Raw genomic sequence first — 19,430 nt, forward strand, 5'->3', positions numbered from 1 at the left:
GAATAGATAAAGAGTGGCAACTCCCAACTAAAATCAGTTTCCATACTTTTTCAATTGTTAGATTAAATAAGTCATATCTCCGGAGTACCTTCTATGATCTGCATCAAATTTTTTTTGTAGCATATTTAAATCATTCTCTTGCGATGTAGAAAAAAGTAGAAGGGTGTTTTTTTTTTCTTTCTTCTTTTTGAATAAAATAATAAAGTGTGTTTTGCAGAAAATACAAATTTTCTATTGATTTAAATCCCTTTTAAGCTTAAAAAGGTCCAAAAACTTTTCCGAACAATTAATCCTGGACTGTCAAACGGTAAAAATCGATTAGTATCAATAGTTAATCGCTAAGAAGTTGTTCACTTTGGGAAAAAAATGTTTGGGAAACCTCAGTTTCAGAGTTTACACACACACAAAAATAAATAAATAAATAAACACTTTTGATTGAAAGTGTACTAAATATTACAAATAATAATTTGAAGAATGGTGTAAAAAATATTTCCAATGGCATTATTTTGCTTTTTTTCGACATTAAAAGATGAAAAAAAATTTACTATTGAAAAGTTTTCATAGCATAATCTTGTCTCGATTACGTTACACCTGACAATAATCTTTCACACTTACAACACTCATGCAGCTCTAATCTAGATTTCTCTCAAGAAGATTATTTTTGCTGATTTAAGTATATTTTAAAATTTCTTTTAAACTTATTGATAGAAATTCTGATTTTCTCATCTTTTGATTCAAATGAAGTAGTAAATTTTTAAAATAAATGCAGTCCGCACAAGCAATCCTTTCATTTCACATTTTATAATCGTCGAAAGCTATGTGTCGATCCACTTTCAAAGTGAAAGATGAATGATGCGTATTACATGAGTATTTTAAGAGTGGAAGATCATTGTCAGATGTTATGTAATACAAACAAGTTTATGCTGTGAAAACTTTCCAATAGTAATTGTTCTTTTTTTTTTTTCAATATTCAATGTCGAAAAAAGTGCAAAACAATGCTATTAGAAATATTTTTACACTATTCTTTAAATTAGTATTCTTAATAGTTAGTACGCTTTCAATCAAAAGTGTTTTTTTTTTTTTTTTTTTGTGAACTCTGAAACGGAGGTTTTTGCACAATTCTTTTCCAAAGTGAAAGTGAACAACCTTTTAACGATTAACTATTGATACAAATCAATTTTAATCCTTTGACAGTCCAGTATTAATTATTCTGAAAAGTTTTTAGGCTTTTTTAAGCTTGAAAGGGATTTAAAGAAATTGAAAACTTGTATTTTCTGCAAAATACATTTATTTTTTTATTTCAAAACAACAAAAAACACCCTTCCACTTTTTTCTACAGAGCAAGAGAATGGTTTAAATATGCTACAAAAAACATTTGATGAAGATCATAGTAAGTACTCCGGAGATATGACTTATTTAATCTAAACTATTCAAAAAGCATAAAAACTGACTTTAGATGAAGAGTGGCAACACCCAACTATTTACAGAATACTTTCTGTCGTTCACACTGAAAGAGAAAACTTTTTTTCTTGAAATTGATACCAAATTCAGCTTAATAGGTTGAAAAATAAAGAAATTAGAGAGATTTTCTAAATTCATGCTAAAACGGTGACTCCGAAAAATGATCAAAAATCAAATTTTTGAAACAAATCTCCAACGTGTAATTTTCATTCAAAAAATGTAAAATAAAATAATTTGAGCTCATCTCATAAATATCTATTTGTAAAAAAATGATGGGAAAAATCGGAGAAATGACGGCACATGGCATTAGGTGATTTGACGTGAAATGACCCCTAAGCGAACGCTAAAAACCTTGGATTTAGAAAGTAAAGTAAATCTTATTTCTGACATCGAAAGGAATCCAACAATGAAAAAGAAAAATATTGCATTGAACTATGGAATACCTCCAAATACTCTGTCAACGATATTAAAAGAAAAAGAGAAACTTCTAGAGCGGTAGAATCCATTAGTCCGAATGTGAAACGAATGAAGATGTGTACCTCTCCTGAAGTAAAAATCACCTCTATTCAAGTGGTTCCGTGCTTTTTTTTTTTTTTTTTGCGGTCAATATTTTTGATTAAACTGCATATTGTACTTAAAAACTTTTAAGTTCTGTAATTTTATCTGTTGTAAGTACATAGTAGTTAAAATATTTCATGGTTTTTAATATTAAAATGTTGAAAACCGAAACTAGTGGTTAGTCGAAGTTTTTCAACGGTCTCTTTAGATTCGAGTTATCGCAAATTAACTGTATGTATTTTATAATTTCTTTATTTTTGTCTTTGCAAACAAATGCACTTTTTACTGAGTTTTATCCTTTATCTATCTATACCTCTATCTGTATATTAACCGACCTACCTACATATTTATCTATCTATCTACCTATCTATTTTACCGCTCTCACTATCTATGTAACTATATATCTATCTATCTGTCTGTCTGTCTTTGCATGTACCTATCTACTTATCTATCAATCTTAACTATATATCTACCTATCTACATCTATCGTATCTATACCTTTATCTCTCTTGATAGATAGACAGGTAGATAAAAGATAGAGAAATAGAAATATATCTACACGGAGAAAGAGAGAGTAGATAGGTAGATATGTATGTATGTTTGTATATAGATAAATAGAGGAGGATATAGAGATAGATATATTAAAAGTTAGAGGTAAATAGATATATAGGTAGATACATATAGAGATAGAATAGGCAGGTAGATAGATAGATCGAAAGATTTATTGATAGATAAATAGATAGTGGTTAATAGATATATAAGTAGATAGAGAGACTGATATAGAGATAGGTTGATATATAGACAGGTAGATAGATAGATGGATAGATAGATAGATAAGTAGTAGATAAGTATACAGATAAGTAGATAGATGATCGATAAGTATATGGATAGATAAATAGATAGAAAAATAGATAAGTACATAGATAAATAAGCAAAGAGATAGACCGATAGATGTGTAGATAGAAAAATATGTATATAGATTAAACGATAGCTATGTACATAGATAGGTATAAAGATAAGTAGACAGAAAAATAGGTAGAAAGATGTATAGATAGATGGATAGAGATATAAAAAGATAGATATAGATAGATAGATAGATAGATATAGTTAGATAAATAGATAGATATAGATAGATAGATAGATAGATAGATATAGTTAGATAAATAGATATATATAGTTATATATATAGATAGATCTCAAAGAAACTTAGTTTTTTTTTGAATCAAAATTTATCATGTTCATTCACTGGACCAATTTGTGTTCATTTACTGGTTGCTTGTGTCCATTCACTGGGTCTTGTGCCATTTTTTCTTTAAACACCTAAAAGGTCGGAAGCGGTACCATTTAAGTTCCCACGATTTTTTTTTCTTTTCAGATAGATAGAAATAAGATAGATCAATTAAAATGTTTTAGCTATCACGATCTGTATAGTAAAGAATTTAAAATTACTAGGATTTTTTAAAAATGAGATTGTGCTTAGCTGTTTATTCACTAGTCGGTCTACCCTAAATGGTTTGGTACTAATTATGAACCTAAAACAGAGGTAATAGAGAAAGACATAAGCAGATAAAATTTGAACATTTCACTTCCAAGATGTAAATATTTACTATTTGTTTCAGTTAAAACAAAAACTTTGATTGAGGAATAAAAAAACTAAACAATATTTAGATATACCTTTCATTTTATAAGACCTTTTTAGAACCTTTTTTGGTTTTAATGTTGTAGTAAAAATTCTCAGAAGCTAATCCGGTATTAATTTTAAAAGTCAATGATACAAATGATAAAGTAATTATCCTAAATGATCATTTACAGAACACTAGTTTTAGATCTTTTTGGTTATTTGTGATCAAGCTTATCCTTTTCCGGGACGTGAAGTAAACCGGCCGGGACACCGGGATTTTGCTTAAAAACCGGAACTGTCCTGGTCAAACCGGGACGTCTGACAAGCCTAGTAATAGATATTATCGATTAAAACCAAAAAATTTTGAAAATTGTTTTTAATTGTAAGCACAAGTTCTCTGCTGATCTGACAAACAAGAACATTTTCTTTTAAGTTTTATTAACTCAGTTAAAATGTTTCTCATTTGCGTTTTTGTGTGCGTAGGTGTAAACTTTGTACTGTTTTTATTTTTAACTAACTTTTCAAAAAAGAAAGTTATCTTTTCACCATATTTGTTCTTCATCAAAAGCAATGATGAATAGAAAACCAGGAACTTTCACATAAATCAGAAAGGCTAACTTTGATGTGTTCCTCATAAAATCAATGATTTATTATGATTTCCCTTGTGTTGAGATGGGAACGGTCGGGGAAAAAAAAAATTGCGGAAAATAAAAAAAAGATTTTTTTTTCTGGAGGGCTTGATTTGCAGTCGGGAAAAATTTAAAATTTCGAAATTTCTTGCACATAAATATGTACTCAAAAGTTTATAATATCTACAATCCAATGTTTTATTTAAATATTTCTTTATGTTCAGTATCTCATATGGAAACAAAAACTTTGATAATGCAAACTGATACAACTTCTCTGTGCGCCGCTGTATTATACAGGATGTTTCTGAACTCTTGGGCAAAATTTTAAGGGGTGATATTGTTAGTACACATGAGGAGAAACAAGATCAAGTCAAAAATAGGGGTCCCAAGCGGATGCTTGCCAGACGTCCCGGATTTCAGACAAAATCCCGGTTTACTTGGCGTTACGGAAATATATATATATATTTGATTACAGACGACCGAAAATGTTTTGAAATAACAACTAAGAAGGGTTACTTCGTATAATTACTTTATCTTACCAATATTATGCACGAAAAGGTGCAGTTTTAGAACCAGAAGAAATTTCGCTGCACATATCACACCTTCGAGTGAAATAATATTCAAGTCGCTCGTTTCGGCGCCAGCCGTTTATGATAGAGATGAAATAAGTCTGCACCAGTTGAGACAGAATTTTCTTTGATGAACAACGCATGGTCTGATGATAGGGGTTTGATGAAGGAATCTACGGTTAAACGCTTAATGATATGTAAATATACTATCCTGGATTGTACCGATTTTTAAAATAAGATTAAATCTAGACAAGACTTTCTGGAAAAAGTCCTATCCAATGAAAATGTTTATTTATTTTTTCCTCATCTCTACGGCTTTTTCTTGTTTAAGTTATTTTTATAAATATTTTCTTGTTCAAAAATTTATGCTTAAATTTATATGCTTGTGTTATTTATGATTACCTCTCATTTAAGTTCACAATTGGGAACATTTTTTCATAGCATTGAGAAAAACCACTGCATTGAGAAAAACCCAACCAGCGATGTGTATCCATGAAAATCATCCACAATGTTACCGGGAGTGGGGGGGGGAGCGTAGCTTTCCGATATCCCGGTTATTATTTCAGAAATCTGGCAAGCCTACCCAAATGTCTTCCAAAGAAGACAGGCGCCATAAAAGTTTAGGGTCCAAAATTTCAAATGATCATATAAAATGGAAAAATTGGTCGATTCGTTTGCGTTTTTCGCTAAAATTATTCTTTTTATCAGTATTTATAATTTTACTACTAAATCTCTCTAATTATTCATTTATTTCTAGCTTTTGGACTGGCGTTCCTGCTTTAGCGGAGAACATACGGTTGGATGTGCCAATAGACACTTACCATAGCACTGCTAAAAACGAATTGAATTATAGAACTTTAATTTATGATTATTCGAACGGAAAGGTCGGTTTAATTCCATTCGAAGAAGAAACTACATGCTCTGAACGTTACCGTTACTGGTATGAAGAGGATTCTATCATCGACAACTCTGAAGCGCGGTTGGACTCCCTGCCTTATGGAAAACAACCAGTTGGTGGAGGATTCTATATCAACTCTGGTAAGCTGCATTAAGTGTATTTTTATCACCTGACAGCTACTACATTTGCTGCTTGATGTTGCGCAGGGCCGACGAGAGGCCAACTCAGCCTAGTCGGAAACTAGGAACCTAGCCCTTGCGATGAGGGAGGACCGGCTCGGAGTCGGAGCAGTATAAGTTTTAAGTTTCCAAATTTAATTAGAGAAGAGGGGCGGAGACAATTATATAAATCATTGAGTTTTCTCGATCGTCTGCAACAATTAAATCGCGTACAAGACTGCTTGTACAAGTGAAAACCTTTTGATATGATTTTTCATTTTGTGGGGAACATAGTATCCTTACTAATATTATAAATGCGAAAGTGTCTTTGTTTGTTATATATTTGTTTATATATTTATTCGTTTGTTTGTTTGTTTGTTTGTAATTCTTTCACGCCTTAACTACTCAACCAATCATCATAAAATTAATTTATTTTATTCAATGTAGGACCCTTACAGTTGGAGCCAAAACCAATATCCGCCGTTGAAGAAGCAGTATCAAACTCTATCATGCAACATCCTCTTTCAAATTCTGTAGTACAGAAGTTAGTAGACAATATTCCAAAACGAATACCAAAGGAAAACCATGCAAATAGAATACCTGTGCAAGCATTACTAACGGAAAAAGCAATACAAATATCTGAGTTAGTAAAGCCAACATGTTTTTCGATATCAAAGGTGAACACAGATAGATTGACGGAGAAGGGCAAGCAAAAATTTCTCAGCACAAAACCTGTTCCTAACGTCATGACTGTAATAGAGCCAGTTGCATGTTCTGCCGCATTAGAGCCTCCCACAAACTCTTCTATCCAGAAGAATAAGCCCAACGGTGTTGAAGGAAAGTTACTGTCATTCACCAAAGTGGATGAGCCGCCAAAAAGTGCTCTGGAACTAGAACTGAAGTCAAAGTCAGTACTGGCAAGCAGAAAACTGAAAAATGCTAACAGTATGGCTACAAAATCACTTTTGTTGGAGTCCAGGATTAACACACAGTTACTTGAACCAAAACAAAATTCCCTGGTTAAAAATAAAATGACTAAAGTGATCCCAATCAAACGGAAAATAAAAACTTTACCAACTCTCTCTACGCCAGGGATTGATATTTTACCAAAAAAGCCAATGACAGACTTCTTGCCTACTAAATCGACAACAAACTGTCTACCAACAAAGCTAATTGCAAACTTCCTGTCAATTATCCCAGAGACAAACTGCTTAACAACTCGGTCAATAACAGAGTTTCCTCCAACTAAAGAAGGAACGAATTGTCTACAAACAACGCCAATGACAGACTTCCTGCCAACTAAAGAAGGAACGAATTGTCTACAAACAGTGCCAATGACAGACTTCCTGCCAACTAACGCAGAAACAAACTGTTTACAAACGAAGCCAATGACAGACTTCCTGCCAACTAAGGAAGAAACGATATATCTACAAACAAAGCCAATAGCAGACTTTTTGCCAACTAAGCCTGAGAAAAACTCTCTACCAAAAAAACCAATGTCAGACTTTCTGCCAACTAAGCCAGGTACAAACTGGCTACCACACACAAAAAATCCAATAGGAAATCTACAAACTAAACCAATGACACATTTAAAGAAATTCCAATCAGCCACAAGATATATTGAGAAAATGTCTGACACAAATACTTTTGTTTCTCATTCCACCCAAGTCCATCCAAGTTGTAAGTCGATGTCATTGCCTTCCACAAAAATGATGACGAATTCTCTTACGGAGCAAAACAAAAAACTGAAAACTTCTGATTCTTCCAAAACTCCAAAAGTTCACCGTGATTCAGAATTGAAGAAAAAAATTTCGGTGTTTGAAGCTCGAAGTTCCCAAAAAATTACAAAATGTGAAGATGCTTGCAAAATACCTTCACGCAGTTCTAGAGAAATTCAAAGAGAAATCGAAGCCTTGAAACGTTGTACTGGGAAGTTTGTTTGGGAATCAGGCAAAACGGAATCTGCTTAAGTATTTAACTTTGGGTTATTTCCGTAAATTCCGAAAGTTACATGTGTGTTTTCGTATTTTAAAAATTGAAATTTTCTTAAACTTCTCGTTTTTAAAAAATTTCTCCAAATTAGTCAAAACAGAACGCTTATCTACTTCTCAAACGTTTGCAAAATATGGTGTTGAAATTTAACGTTTTATTTTTAAGATTAAACATTAAACAAAATTAAAAGATTCATATATGTTTACTACTCCAGATGTAATATAAGAAAAATCGAATTCAAAAACATACATTTTGTTCCCTCTTTTCTTCATTATATTTCCTTTCTATTCGTATTATAATAGTTTTTAAAAAATCGATGTTGTGGCAAAAAAAAAAAAAAAAAAACGTACAGCGTAGTTCCTGTTGAGAAGCGACTTCAAATCTAAAACATGATCTGAATCTTTCTGTCAAAAGAGGTTGTTGCAAAAACGTTTTAAAAACCAGAACTTTTAGAGAATTTTAGCAAAACTGGAATTAAGGGCATATGTTATAGGGCTGATCTCTCCAACCAAAGTCGGAAGAGCATGTTTGATAAGTTTCAAAATGGGAATAACTGAATGAAAACAAATCGATACAAGACAATGAAACTCGTCGAAAGACGTTAGCCATAAAATTATGATAATTACAGAGTTTGTGTGACCTGGAAAGTCGGGTTTAAAATATGATCGGATTTGGTATGGAAAATCATGGTTTTCAACAAAAAATAACCAAAAAGTCATGGAAACTGCCCGTTGAACATGGATTTTGAGTGTTATAACATACATACTACCAAATTTTAGATATTAGGCGTACGATTTACTTATTGTAGCTGTTTTTTACGCGTCCGCCCCGAATTTTGACGCATTGCGAAATTTGATTTGCATTCGGGTCGATTCAGGCAAATACCACTGGTAAAAATTATCATTAAGTTTCACCGGTGTTTATCTTGATTTCATAAAAATTTTCGAAAATATTGTTGTTCTAAAAGTTAACTAAAGACGTTTGGGATGGCCGGTAGGATATGAAAATCATGGAATTTTCATTACATTTTTTTTTCTAAAGCCGGAAAGTGTTGCGAATTACTCAACTTTGAGAATTTTTTCAGCCTTTCTAAAGCCTTCCTAAAATTTTGGCAATCATATCATGCAAATCAATTATTAAATTATATGTTGCTTTATTGCTAATATAATTACAAAACATCAAAAGTCAGCATTTTTCAAACGACCCTTTGCAATTTCAATCTTTTTACCGCCTGTTCTGTTTTTACTCTTCCAATCATGTTGAAAAACTGAAGTCAATTTGATACATAACATCTTAGGATGATCAATTTTATTATTTTTCCTGATCATTTATGCATTACGAATTTAATTTTAGTACTTGTTAATGTACTAGTAGTTGCATATTGTTTGCAAAACTGCAGGCCTTCAAAATAGTAAGCACTTGATTAAATGCCACAAGCAATATACGAGTCACCTTGTTATCACACCAGCGAGTGTCCTGTGAGATAAATTTACTTTATCTACCCGTTTGTTGGCGCTTTCAGCTTCAATGAGATGCCTCCAGCTCGGTTATTCAGTATTCCAGATTGAAGAGTTCTAATAAGAACGAAACTGCAACCTGTTGACGTGATAATTTGGCTGACTGGTATATTGCGTGTAGTTCTGGGGGCCTTAGCCCTAGCTCAGAGACGGTAACTTATAGCTACTTCATTAAATAATTTATTCTTTTTTGTTTCTGAAATAAAATAACTGTTTAATGAAAAATCTCTCTTGAAGTAAAAAATATATATTTGCTTTTGAAACTGGCTTAATGGTTTCCTATTCACTAGAAAATTTTATATCATAACTGCAAATTTGAATATTCTTTTATTTTGGAAGTTTATTTTTAAATTAATTATTTTATTCAATAATCTCAATGACTGAAAGAATATTATTATGTACCATAGAAAATCTTTATTTTTTTCTGAAAAAAAAAAACTGCACCTCGTGGGTCACGAAATATTGTTACAAGCAGTGGTCATGTAAAATTATTTATTTGAATATTGTAACTGATAACCCTGTAATTAATTAGTAAACAAAAGTACAGAAAGTAAAACAAGTTATCTTTTGTAATACTTTTATCCATCAAAAGCTTATCCCTTCTAATTCAATTTAGTGCATGATAATGGAAACTTGGTTTTGTGAAGATAAGTGATCAGGTTTACGAGAAATGCAACCTCAGCAGCTTTTCGAAAGGGTATCTCTAATGCAGATAAAGGAGGATAAAAAGATCGAAGAATCTTCTTTTATTCTGCATTTCTGCATTGTTTGGAGCAGAAATACATTTTTCGCTTCACTCTGCAGTATTAAGCTTCTCGTATATATGAAATATCCTGACCAGACGAAAGGAGTTAACAATGAGTGGAGATTTTATCACAAAACGATAAGTTTTAAAATTTGCTTCAAAATAGTTTTTCTATTTTCTCCCACATTATGTTAGGCAAGGTCTTGATTACATTATGTCTTTAACTTGCTTGTTAAATTTCGTTAAACTTTCCTTTTTTTCCTTATATTAAAAATTTAAATGCTCATTAGGAAATGCAAATCTTTAATTCTTCCTCACTTATTGATTACACAAGAAATTGTTCGTGAGAATTGTCAACAAACTTCGGTAGACCTGCCTGTGGTAACTAGGTTAATATTCATAAAAAGGTGAAATTGGTTTTTATTTCACAGATATCCTCGCTTAAATGCGCAAAAAAGGCTTTTTTTTTTTTTTGCTTTCAAAATGCTTCGTTTTTGCAAGAAAACAGAGGCTGCGATTGGGACTGAAAAGGGGGGGGGGGGGTGACAACTAAAAGCCATAGGATTTTTAGCAGCAGCAAAAAACGAAAAAAGTACAAAACTTTGCAAGGGATGGTTTTGAGAGCAGATGAGGGACTTTCCCCGAAGGAACGCTTACACATGAATTATATTAGACTTGCATTTATTTTACCCCAAAGTATTTTGAGATGTCACAAACACTTGGTATTTATTGAACTAATATGGCTTATTCAGTAAGTCACTTTCCTATGTCGGGCTGATGGGTGCTAATAAGCACGAAACTGCAGTCCTCGGCTGGAAATGACTGAGTTGGCGGTGTATTTCATGTAATATAGCTTGTTTAAGTAAAACAAGTCATATACTAATATCTAAACAATGAATACATAAACTAAAAGTTACTGTTTGTGCTAAATAATGTTTCATAAACAGATATGCAAAGTAAAACAAATAATTATGCTCTGAAAATTTTGACATTTCTGCTTTTTTTAATAATTTGTAATTTTGGTTTCTATATTGGAAAATAAAATATATAATTCAACCATAAAAAAGAGGGGGGATTACCCTGCCCCGAATCGCCGCCACTGCAGAAAAATGATCATGAAAGTGAGTGGTCGGTGCCATTCAGATGGTTTTGTTCTGACACTATGTTGATAAGAGAATTTTATCGTGGATTTTAAACAAATAATATTGGTTTTCATAGCATTTCATGACCTGAAAAAAGGGAAATTTACATTTAATTCGAATTTGTAAACATTTACGGAAGAAATATGAGGTTCTTGATTAAAATTGCTCAATAAACATTATTTTAGATTACAAATTGGTGAATATAAGTGCCCTAAAGTAGTGTTTAATTACAAATTGGTGAATATAAGTCCCCTAAAGTAGTGTTTAACCTATATTTGGTCGATGAAGGGAGGAGGGATCATGACCCCCCATAACCTCCTCTGGATCTGCTTTGAGGAAAATAAACTGATGATAGCTATTGCTTGCCTCAAAATATTGTAGCTATTATTTGCATTGAAGCGTATTGATTTCATTTGGGAAAACTTGTGCTGTCTAACATAATTTCATTCTATGAAGCAACGGTTGAAGACTATTATTTGTTCATCAAAAGCAGGGGCAAAGCTAAGGGGGGGGGGTTTGGGGACAAACCCCCCCCCCCCCCCCCCCCCCCCGAAACGTTAGTCTGAAAAAAAAGAGAGAAAAAGAGGGAAGAGAAAGAAAGAAAAAGAAAAAAAATCAAAACGACTTTTTCCTGAGTAACAAAGGTCAAAAATTCATTTCACTCCCCCCCCCCCAATGCCATTGAAAATCTGCTCCATGTGTGACCCTCAAGCATAAAGACGCCTTCCTCTGCTGCGACAATTTTTTGATAATTGAGTGAAAGTTGACACTTCGCTTTAGAAATGAGATTGATTTGTCAAATCCACGTATATGCAGCCTTTGTTTGTCATTGATTCTGCAAATTGTTAAATATGTTTAATTTTATGAGCCGCGCAGTGGGAATATTGCATACAGTCGAATCTGTATATTTCGAATTTCACATTAAAGAAAAAAATCGAGATAAAGACGTTTTGAAATACGGGGGCTTTAAGAGACTTTTTATAGAAATTTGAAATATGATGGTGCAAATTTGAATTCGATACTAAAGACAACGTGGGCTCTTGATTAAAATTCCTCTTTATTAGTTTTGTTAGGTATTTATTCTATTATTACATTATTTAGTGCTTTATTGAGAATTTAAGGAATCATTTTGACAGTAAAAGAAACTTTAAGCATATCTTTTTCAAGAAGAAGTCTTTTATTGCTTTTTGGTCCCTGATTTTTTTTTTTTTTTGGATTCATTATTTATGCTCTTGAGGTTAGCAATTACAGCAAATCTAACTTGGTCAGTATTCTACAATTTTCCTTTTTTCATCACTTGAAAAAAATTTATACTTTCTTTTCACTCTTATCATTTCGGTTTTCTAAGGAATCACAATTTTAAGAAAGAGAGCTACCAAAGAACAGTACTAATCCGGATAACAGAGCGAAATGGTTTTTAACTTGAATGATCTTTAAACATGAAATTAAAATGTTCATCTTAACATTTCAAACCTGTGAATTTCACCCCTTTACTCTTCTTCCAAGAAAGTGCGCGAAACGACTGTCCTTCGGTTAATCTTCCTGGAAAGCCTATTCGTGGATCGCATTTCTCCCTTTTTTCCACTGCCTCCTCAACTCTTGAAGACAATTCCTCTGTTTCTGAGTTGAAAAAAATGTTTTTGTTTGCTGCTTTAAAGATCATTGGGCTTTGAATCCGAAAATGATAGCATAACCGAAATTCGAGACGATAGAGGTTTTTGTTGGTCTGATCTCGTGTGTGTCATAGGTCATAGTCAAAACGACCTTTGCTAACCAGAGTATCCATTGCAATCACATTGATTTTTCATCCAGTATTTACTGCATATTCTTTTGGAGACGTACAGTCTGTTTAAAATAGAACATTCTAAGTGAAAGTTGTTGCATAATGAAGCGAGCAAGACCGATAACAAGCTTTTTTCAGCCAAAAAAAAAATTAAAATGACGAAAAGGATTGCTCTAAAAAGAGAAAGTTAACGTCGTCTGAAGAAAACGAAGTACAGTCTGCAAAGCAACATCAGTCCCATCGGACTCTTCTGAAGGTAATTTTATTTTAATTCAAAAGAAAAACTGCATAGCATTACATGAATAAAATGTTTAAAAACGAGATGAATCTAGATTATTTCTATTAGCTTGGTTCGGATTAAAAAGTAGAAAAAAAAAAAAAAGACTTCTGTTTATAAAACCCGAAAATTGCTGTTGCACTCTCAAATAGATATTTATGTAAATTCTAAAGCGGCTAATAAAATTAAAAATAAAGACTTGAGAGGAGAACAGATGGTATGCATTTGAGCGAATAACTTTCTACCGCCTATATTTCTTCCCTAACTTTTTTTACTCAAATTTTATTAACTGCTTTAGATTTAGCATAAATGTAAATACATAAAAAGCAACATATAAATATAACGATATGAAAAGCAATTTTATTTTTTGTGGGTTATAATTCAAGAAGTCTTTTTTTATTTTATTTCATACTTTTAGTGCAAACCAAGTTAGTAAAAATAGTCTTTATATTCTGACCACCGATGAGATTGAAAGTCAAACATCCAATTTACAGGCAGAAATGGAAGTATCTATTAGCTTTCAGGGATGCCAGCTTTTGTAGATGTGTGTTAGCCTCTCAATTAAGCAGTCACGCTGAAATGAACGGAACACGCTCATCAGATATTTGATTTCCCCTTGATTTTGAAAGACTGGTTTTGACAAGAGAATGCTAGAAAATTTCACTTTAAATTAAAGGAAAAAGAAAAAAAGTTGAATTTTCCACAACATTAAAAAAATAAAAAATTCCTTGCTTTTGTTTTGTTTGACACAAGTATCGGAATAGGGTCACCCCTTTCCAAAGTATGTAAGATACACCTCCCTCTCATTTCTTTAATACTAAAAAAATGTATATATATATATATATATATGTGTGTGTAAAAGAAGACCCCCCCCCCGAAAGTCGGGTCTAGCTACGCCCCTGATCAAAAGAGAGCATTCTGAACGTTACTAATGTACTTGATTTGATACACTTCAAATGTGTTTAGCTATGTAAAATATCTACCGAACACTGCAGGTAAATTAACTAAGGTAACTGGTAAATTATTTTACTGTATAATCTGGAACTGAATTATTACTATTCATAAACAGATTCTGCTTTCTAAAGAAAGAAAAAGCAAGTAAACATTTTTATCATTACTTTTATGCACCCATGAGTGTATCTGACCAAAACAATAACTTTACATTCAAGAAAAAAAATATGAGCTCAATTTTTGTACAACAACAGTGTTATTGTTATTAACCCCTCACACACAAAGGAAGGTGGTTAAAAGTTTGACGTATCTCTGTGTGTCTGTCTGTGGCACTCTAGCGCCTAAACGAATGGACCGATTTTGAAAAAAAAAAAAAAAAAACGAGCTGATGCGTGCATCACATGACTTCCTTTTACTCCAATTTAATGTCATTATTGGCAATTTTAATGTGATTCAATTGCTTACTCTCTAAATATCACCAACAGTGGCCAAATTGAAACCAAATTTAAAATTTAAAAAAAAATCGCCAAGTTGGCGACCTAAACACTGGCGATATATTGCCAAGTGTCCGACAAATTATAACACCACTTGAGTTTACATCGAAATTAACAATGATTTCCCCCAAAAAGGGGCAAAATACCCCCTTAGGAACATTTGGATGCAACCGAAAGGGAAGGTGCACAACTTGGTCCCACTAGGAGTCTACGTACCAAATTTCAACTTTCTAGGACATACCGTTTTTAAGTTATGCGAGATACATACGTACGGACGTCACGAGAAAATTTGTCGCATCAAAATGGATATTTCGGGTGTCTGTAGGTTCGTAGGCGAAAATCGAAATCCATGTGTGGTCGGGTCGAAGAAAAACTAACATTCATTCGGGGATGAGAAAAATGGAAATTAAGGCCGATTTTTGAATGAAATGTTTTTCGCGAATACAATACTTCCTTTTTTGTAAAAGGAAGTAAAAATTGTTCCAAAGGAGAGTTGATTGAGAGTGTTCTCAGCCACATTGCATCTTTGGATGATATTAATTAACGAAGATATTAATTAAAAATCTCTAAAAGATTTTTTGCGATTTTTGCAGTGAAAACATAGTTAAAAATTTAAAATTTAATACTAAAATAAAGATAATTTTTTTTCCGCGTCTGATAGAATGTGTTTGGAACTTTTATGTTTCATACAATTCGAACTGTAACGGTTTTTAAAGCAGATTTTAATAACGGCTAGGCTTTTATTCACGCAATTGATAACCGAATTCATTGTTGACCGACAAGGAAATTAAAAGCAATGATTTACAATTTTTATCTGTTGCTAGTTTCTATTTAATAGCAAATGAAATACTTGACATTGATTTTTAATAATATAAGGCTTTTAAAAGGATTTTGAATTTTCCCTCTTGATTCTTCACTTGCAACTCAGTCATGGTTTTTTTTTTAATTTTTAATGTTATCGTTGGTTGTTTTTAGAAATCGGTTTAACAAACTTTCAGAGATCACGGTTAGAATTTTTGCGATAAATATGAAGACATTAACCCGATGCACATTGGCCCACGAAATAACGAAACGTACATCAAAATAATGGAATACCACTATTGTTGGTCAGTTAGAGAAATGTTGGTTAGGGATTTTTGTTTTGGAAAAAAAAAGACTGCATATCACTTCCTTTCTAACTTAGTTTTTAAAACAGATTCAGTGTCAGGTCAGGTTTTTTAAAAACTTGTTTATTTATAACTTTTTTTAAAGAGAGAATAAAATTAGCAGTTCTTGACGTCACCGAGTTTGACGACATTTGGTGATTTCGCCCTAAAAATTATGCAAAGTTGGCGATAGTTCTTAAATGTTTCGCCAATCCTATAAGCCTAATGTTAAACGGTATACAGCAGGTAAAATTTCATGAAGTATGGCATTTTTGAAAAATAATGGAATAAACACCAAATTTAGCAAGATTACTACAAATTAAGCATATATTAACATAAACATTAAAATTATTACCATTTACAAAATTTGTAACAATGTTATGTTCTTCACTTGAATAATCTTTTGCAAAAGAGAAATAAATACCTTTGTGCTGAGCAGTAAAGTAAGAAATAACAACGTCATAAAAGCATTAATTTCAGATTACTGCAGACACGTGTTTCGGCGTTGCAGTGAGTACCTTTTTTCAATGCAAAAAGTAAATGAGCTTACGGATGAAAAGACATCCGACAAAAGCCAAAAGCTTTTGTCGGATGTCGGAAAGTCTCTGATAGCCGAACAGTTGTAGACCGATTGTTTTGCACTAATAAAGATGCTAAACAGTAGTCTTGATTTTTTTTTTTTTTTTATACAAATTTTTTTTTTAACATTTATTAATAACATTTTTTTTTCACTTTTATCACTTTCTGGAAGAAACATATCCGTTTTCCTTCTTCTTTTTTTTTTTTTTTTTTTTGAAAAGCACCAGTAAGGAAAACAACGTTATAATTGCATGAATTTTGCAATAAATTGCAGACATGTGTTTCGGTGTTTTCAGGAACCCCCTTTTTCAATGTTGAAAGTTGTGAGTTTATGAATGTAAAGCCATTTGACAAAAGGCTTTTGTCGGATGACTATCGCACTGTTTTCATCCATTAGCTTACACTTTCCTTCATTGAAAAAGGGTTCCTTGAAACCCCGAAATAAGTATCTGCAGTTTGTTGCGAAATTCGTGCAATTATAAGCGTTGATTTGTTATTAATATTATTGTTTTTGCAGCCACTTGCAGCACAATGGTATTTATTCATTTCTTTGCTATATTTAAATATCTAATGCTTTTAGTAAATGATAAATTTTTTACTAATGTAAAATTAAGAATCTCTATTGAAGTATTAATTTCCTCAAATTAGTTTCTTTTAATGAAATAATTATTAAACCGAATCAAATCAAAATTGCTCAAAAAGATGCACTAGTAAGTTAAGTAATTATTAAAAAATTTCAAAAATAACTTACCTTATTCATTCCATTTCCCATACTAAAGTCATCGCAACAACCGTCAACAAAACTGTAAAATTAAACTTCCAACCATCTGTAAAACAAGCGACATTTTATTGCGCTGTTTTAACTTACACTGATTTCTCATAAACATAAAAAAAAGGGTTTTAATTGGCTGCTAAAAATTAATATTTTCACCCAAAAACTTTTAAACATTCTGCATGGGAACGCTAAGAGGATCACATGGTTCTAATTATTGATTGCGGTGTTTCTTTTAATTTCTCATTGACATTACGCTTTAACATCATCAAAAGCTTTGTAAGCTTTAATTAAAGTGCAATTACTAGGAATGAAACTTTTGGATAGCATTTCACCATCTGAATCCATTACTCCTTTCAGCATTTTTTTTCCCCTGTGTTGAAGTCGTCCCAACACAGGCGGGATTACTGAAACTAGTTTTCTCCTGATGGTAGAAAACCTTGCTCCTAACTTAGCCATCTGGCGGCGGTAATGGGAAGCTATATTTGGGCATTTCTTTCTCCGATGTTGACTTCCGAGTTCCGCGGGATGTCATAATTCAATCTGCAAGCGTAGAAGATAAGCGTTTAAGAAATGTGATAACTGAATCGTCCTAAAATTAGTTTTGAAACGATTTAGGGATGCTTATCCCCCCCAAAGTTCAATGGCGCAAATTCCCACCCCAAAAATTTTCTTCAACTCTTTCCCTTTTTTTAGCCCTCTTTATTTATTTATTTATTAGTATTTTCATTTATTTATTTTTTAAAAATATTTTGTAATTATTTTTTTTAAAAATATTCTGTGCTACACCATTGATATTCACACACACACAAACTAAATAATTAAATGAAATGAAATATAAACAGAATAAAACATAAATATATAATTGAAATTAAAAATAAATCAATAAATAAAATTAAAAAATCCCCCCCCCCAAAAAAATAGATGGCGCAAATTGCGCCATAATCTCCCCCCCCCCCTGTGGGCACCCCTGAAATTTAAAATCTTCAATATCTGGTTACAATCAGTGCTTAATATGCACGGGAGCTTAGCTCCTACGCTTGTTTAATGCGAATTTTAAATATTATATGGAATACAGACTATTTATACATTAAAATAAGTTCTGGGGACAAATGGGCTCTGATACTTATATCCTTAGAAATTCAGCCCAAAGTTACAACTTAATTTTGAAATCGTCTAACGAGTTACCTTCCTCCTGTTGTGTTTGTTTGTAATAGAATAAATTTTATTTGAAAATGGATTTAGATATTGTTTATGATCAATGAAAAGCTGTGTTTCGGGCATGATCAACTAAAAAATTTAAAAAAAAATTAAAAAGTAAAAAAGAAACCTTTCTAAAAAATTTTAACTTAAGTCAATATGCAGCAACGTGAACTTTAATTATTAATTTTACACTTGACAATTTAATGTAGTTTTATTACTTTTGTTGCAGTTCACAAAAAAAAGAGTAAAGAAAAAGAAAGGACGCACACACACATACATTTTTATGCAGTTGATATAATTTAAAAAAAAAATAGTTCAATTAATAGTTCTTTTTTTCTTCGAGAAGCATGGTGACTAGGGGTCCCAATCCCGAATACCGCGAGATCCCGCATGATATTTAGCGGGATTAATCCCGCGGGATCGAGAGGGAAATCCCGTGGGATTTCTAACTCCGCAAATATTTTCTATGCAAGCGTTTTCCAACATTTGCCCCTCATAAAACGAATATTTTCACAAACATCTGAAGTTTGAATCACCTTCCTAGTTGCTTGTATACTTGCAAGAAAAGCTTAGTGTCGCATATGAGGAACGGTGGATTTAAAAATTAAAGACACGATAAAAATAAAAGTTTATTTTTGGGAGAATTCATTAGTTTTCTCATTCGAGGTTTCGGTTTCATTCGGTCAGATACTGGGAATATGCGTAAAAATTACGAACATTTTCAAAAACCATCTCTAAAATTTGAATCCAGAAAATTGCGCTTTAGAAAAAGATTGAGAAAGTGTATTACAGATTACAAAATCCGCTGGAGTATCCTAAATGCAATCAGGGGCGGATCTAGAGGGGGGCCATGGCCCCTCCCAAAGCCTTGTGATTGTAGGAATTTTTTTAAGGGGAAAAAAAAGAAAAGAATATTATGAGAAGATAACAAAATTT

General features: G+C 32.2%; 1 protein-coding gene across 1 annotated transcript in view; it reads right to left on the minus strand.

Annotated features, from left to right (window-relative positions):
• LOC129233031 (dual specificity protein phosphatase 22-like) overlaps window positions 1-17,673 on the minus strand; it is a 103,742-nt gene extending 86,069 nt beyond the window's left edge. Inside the window, exon 1 of the mRNA XM_054867116.1 lies at window positions 17,271-17,673. Coding sequence (XP_054723091.1) covers window positions 17,271-17,291 — 21 coding nt within the window. The 5' untranslated portion in view covers window positions 17,292-17,673. The remainder of the gene's footprint in view (window positions 1-17,270) is intronic.
• Between the last annotated feature and the right edge of the window lie 1,757 nt (window positions 17,674-19,430).

This window comes from Uloborus diversus, chromosome 1 (genome assembly GCF_026930045.1).
Source record: "Uloborus diversus isolate 005 chromosome 1, Udiv.v.3.1, whole genome shotgun sequence".
In the NCBI taxonomy this organism is placed as follows: domain Eukaryota; kingdom Metazoa; phylum Arthropoda; class Arachnida; order Araneae; family Uloboridae; genus Uloborus; species Uloborus diversus.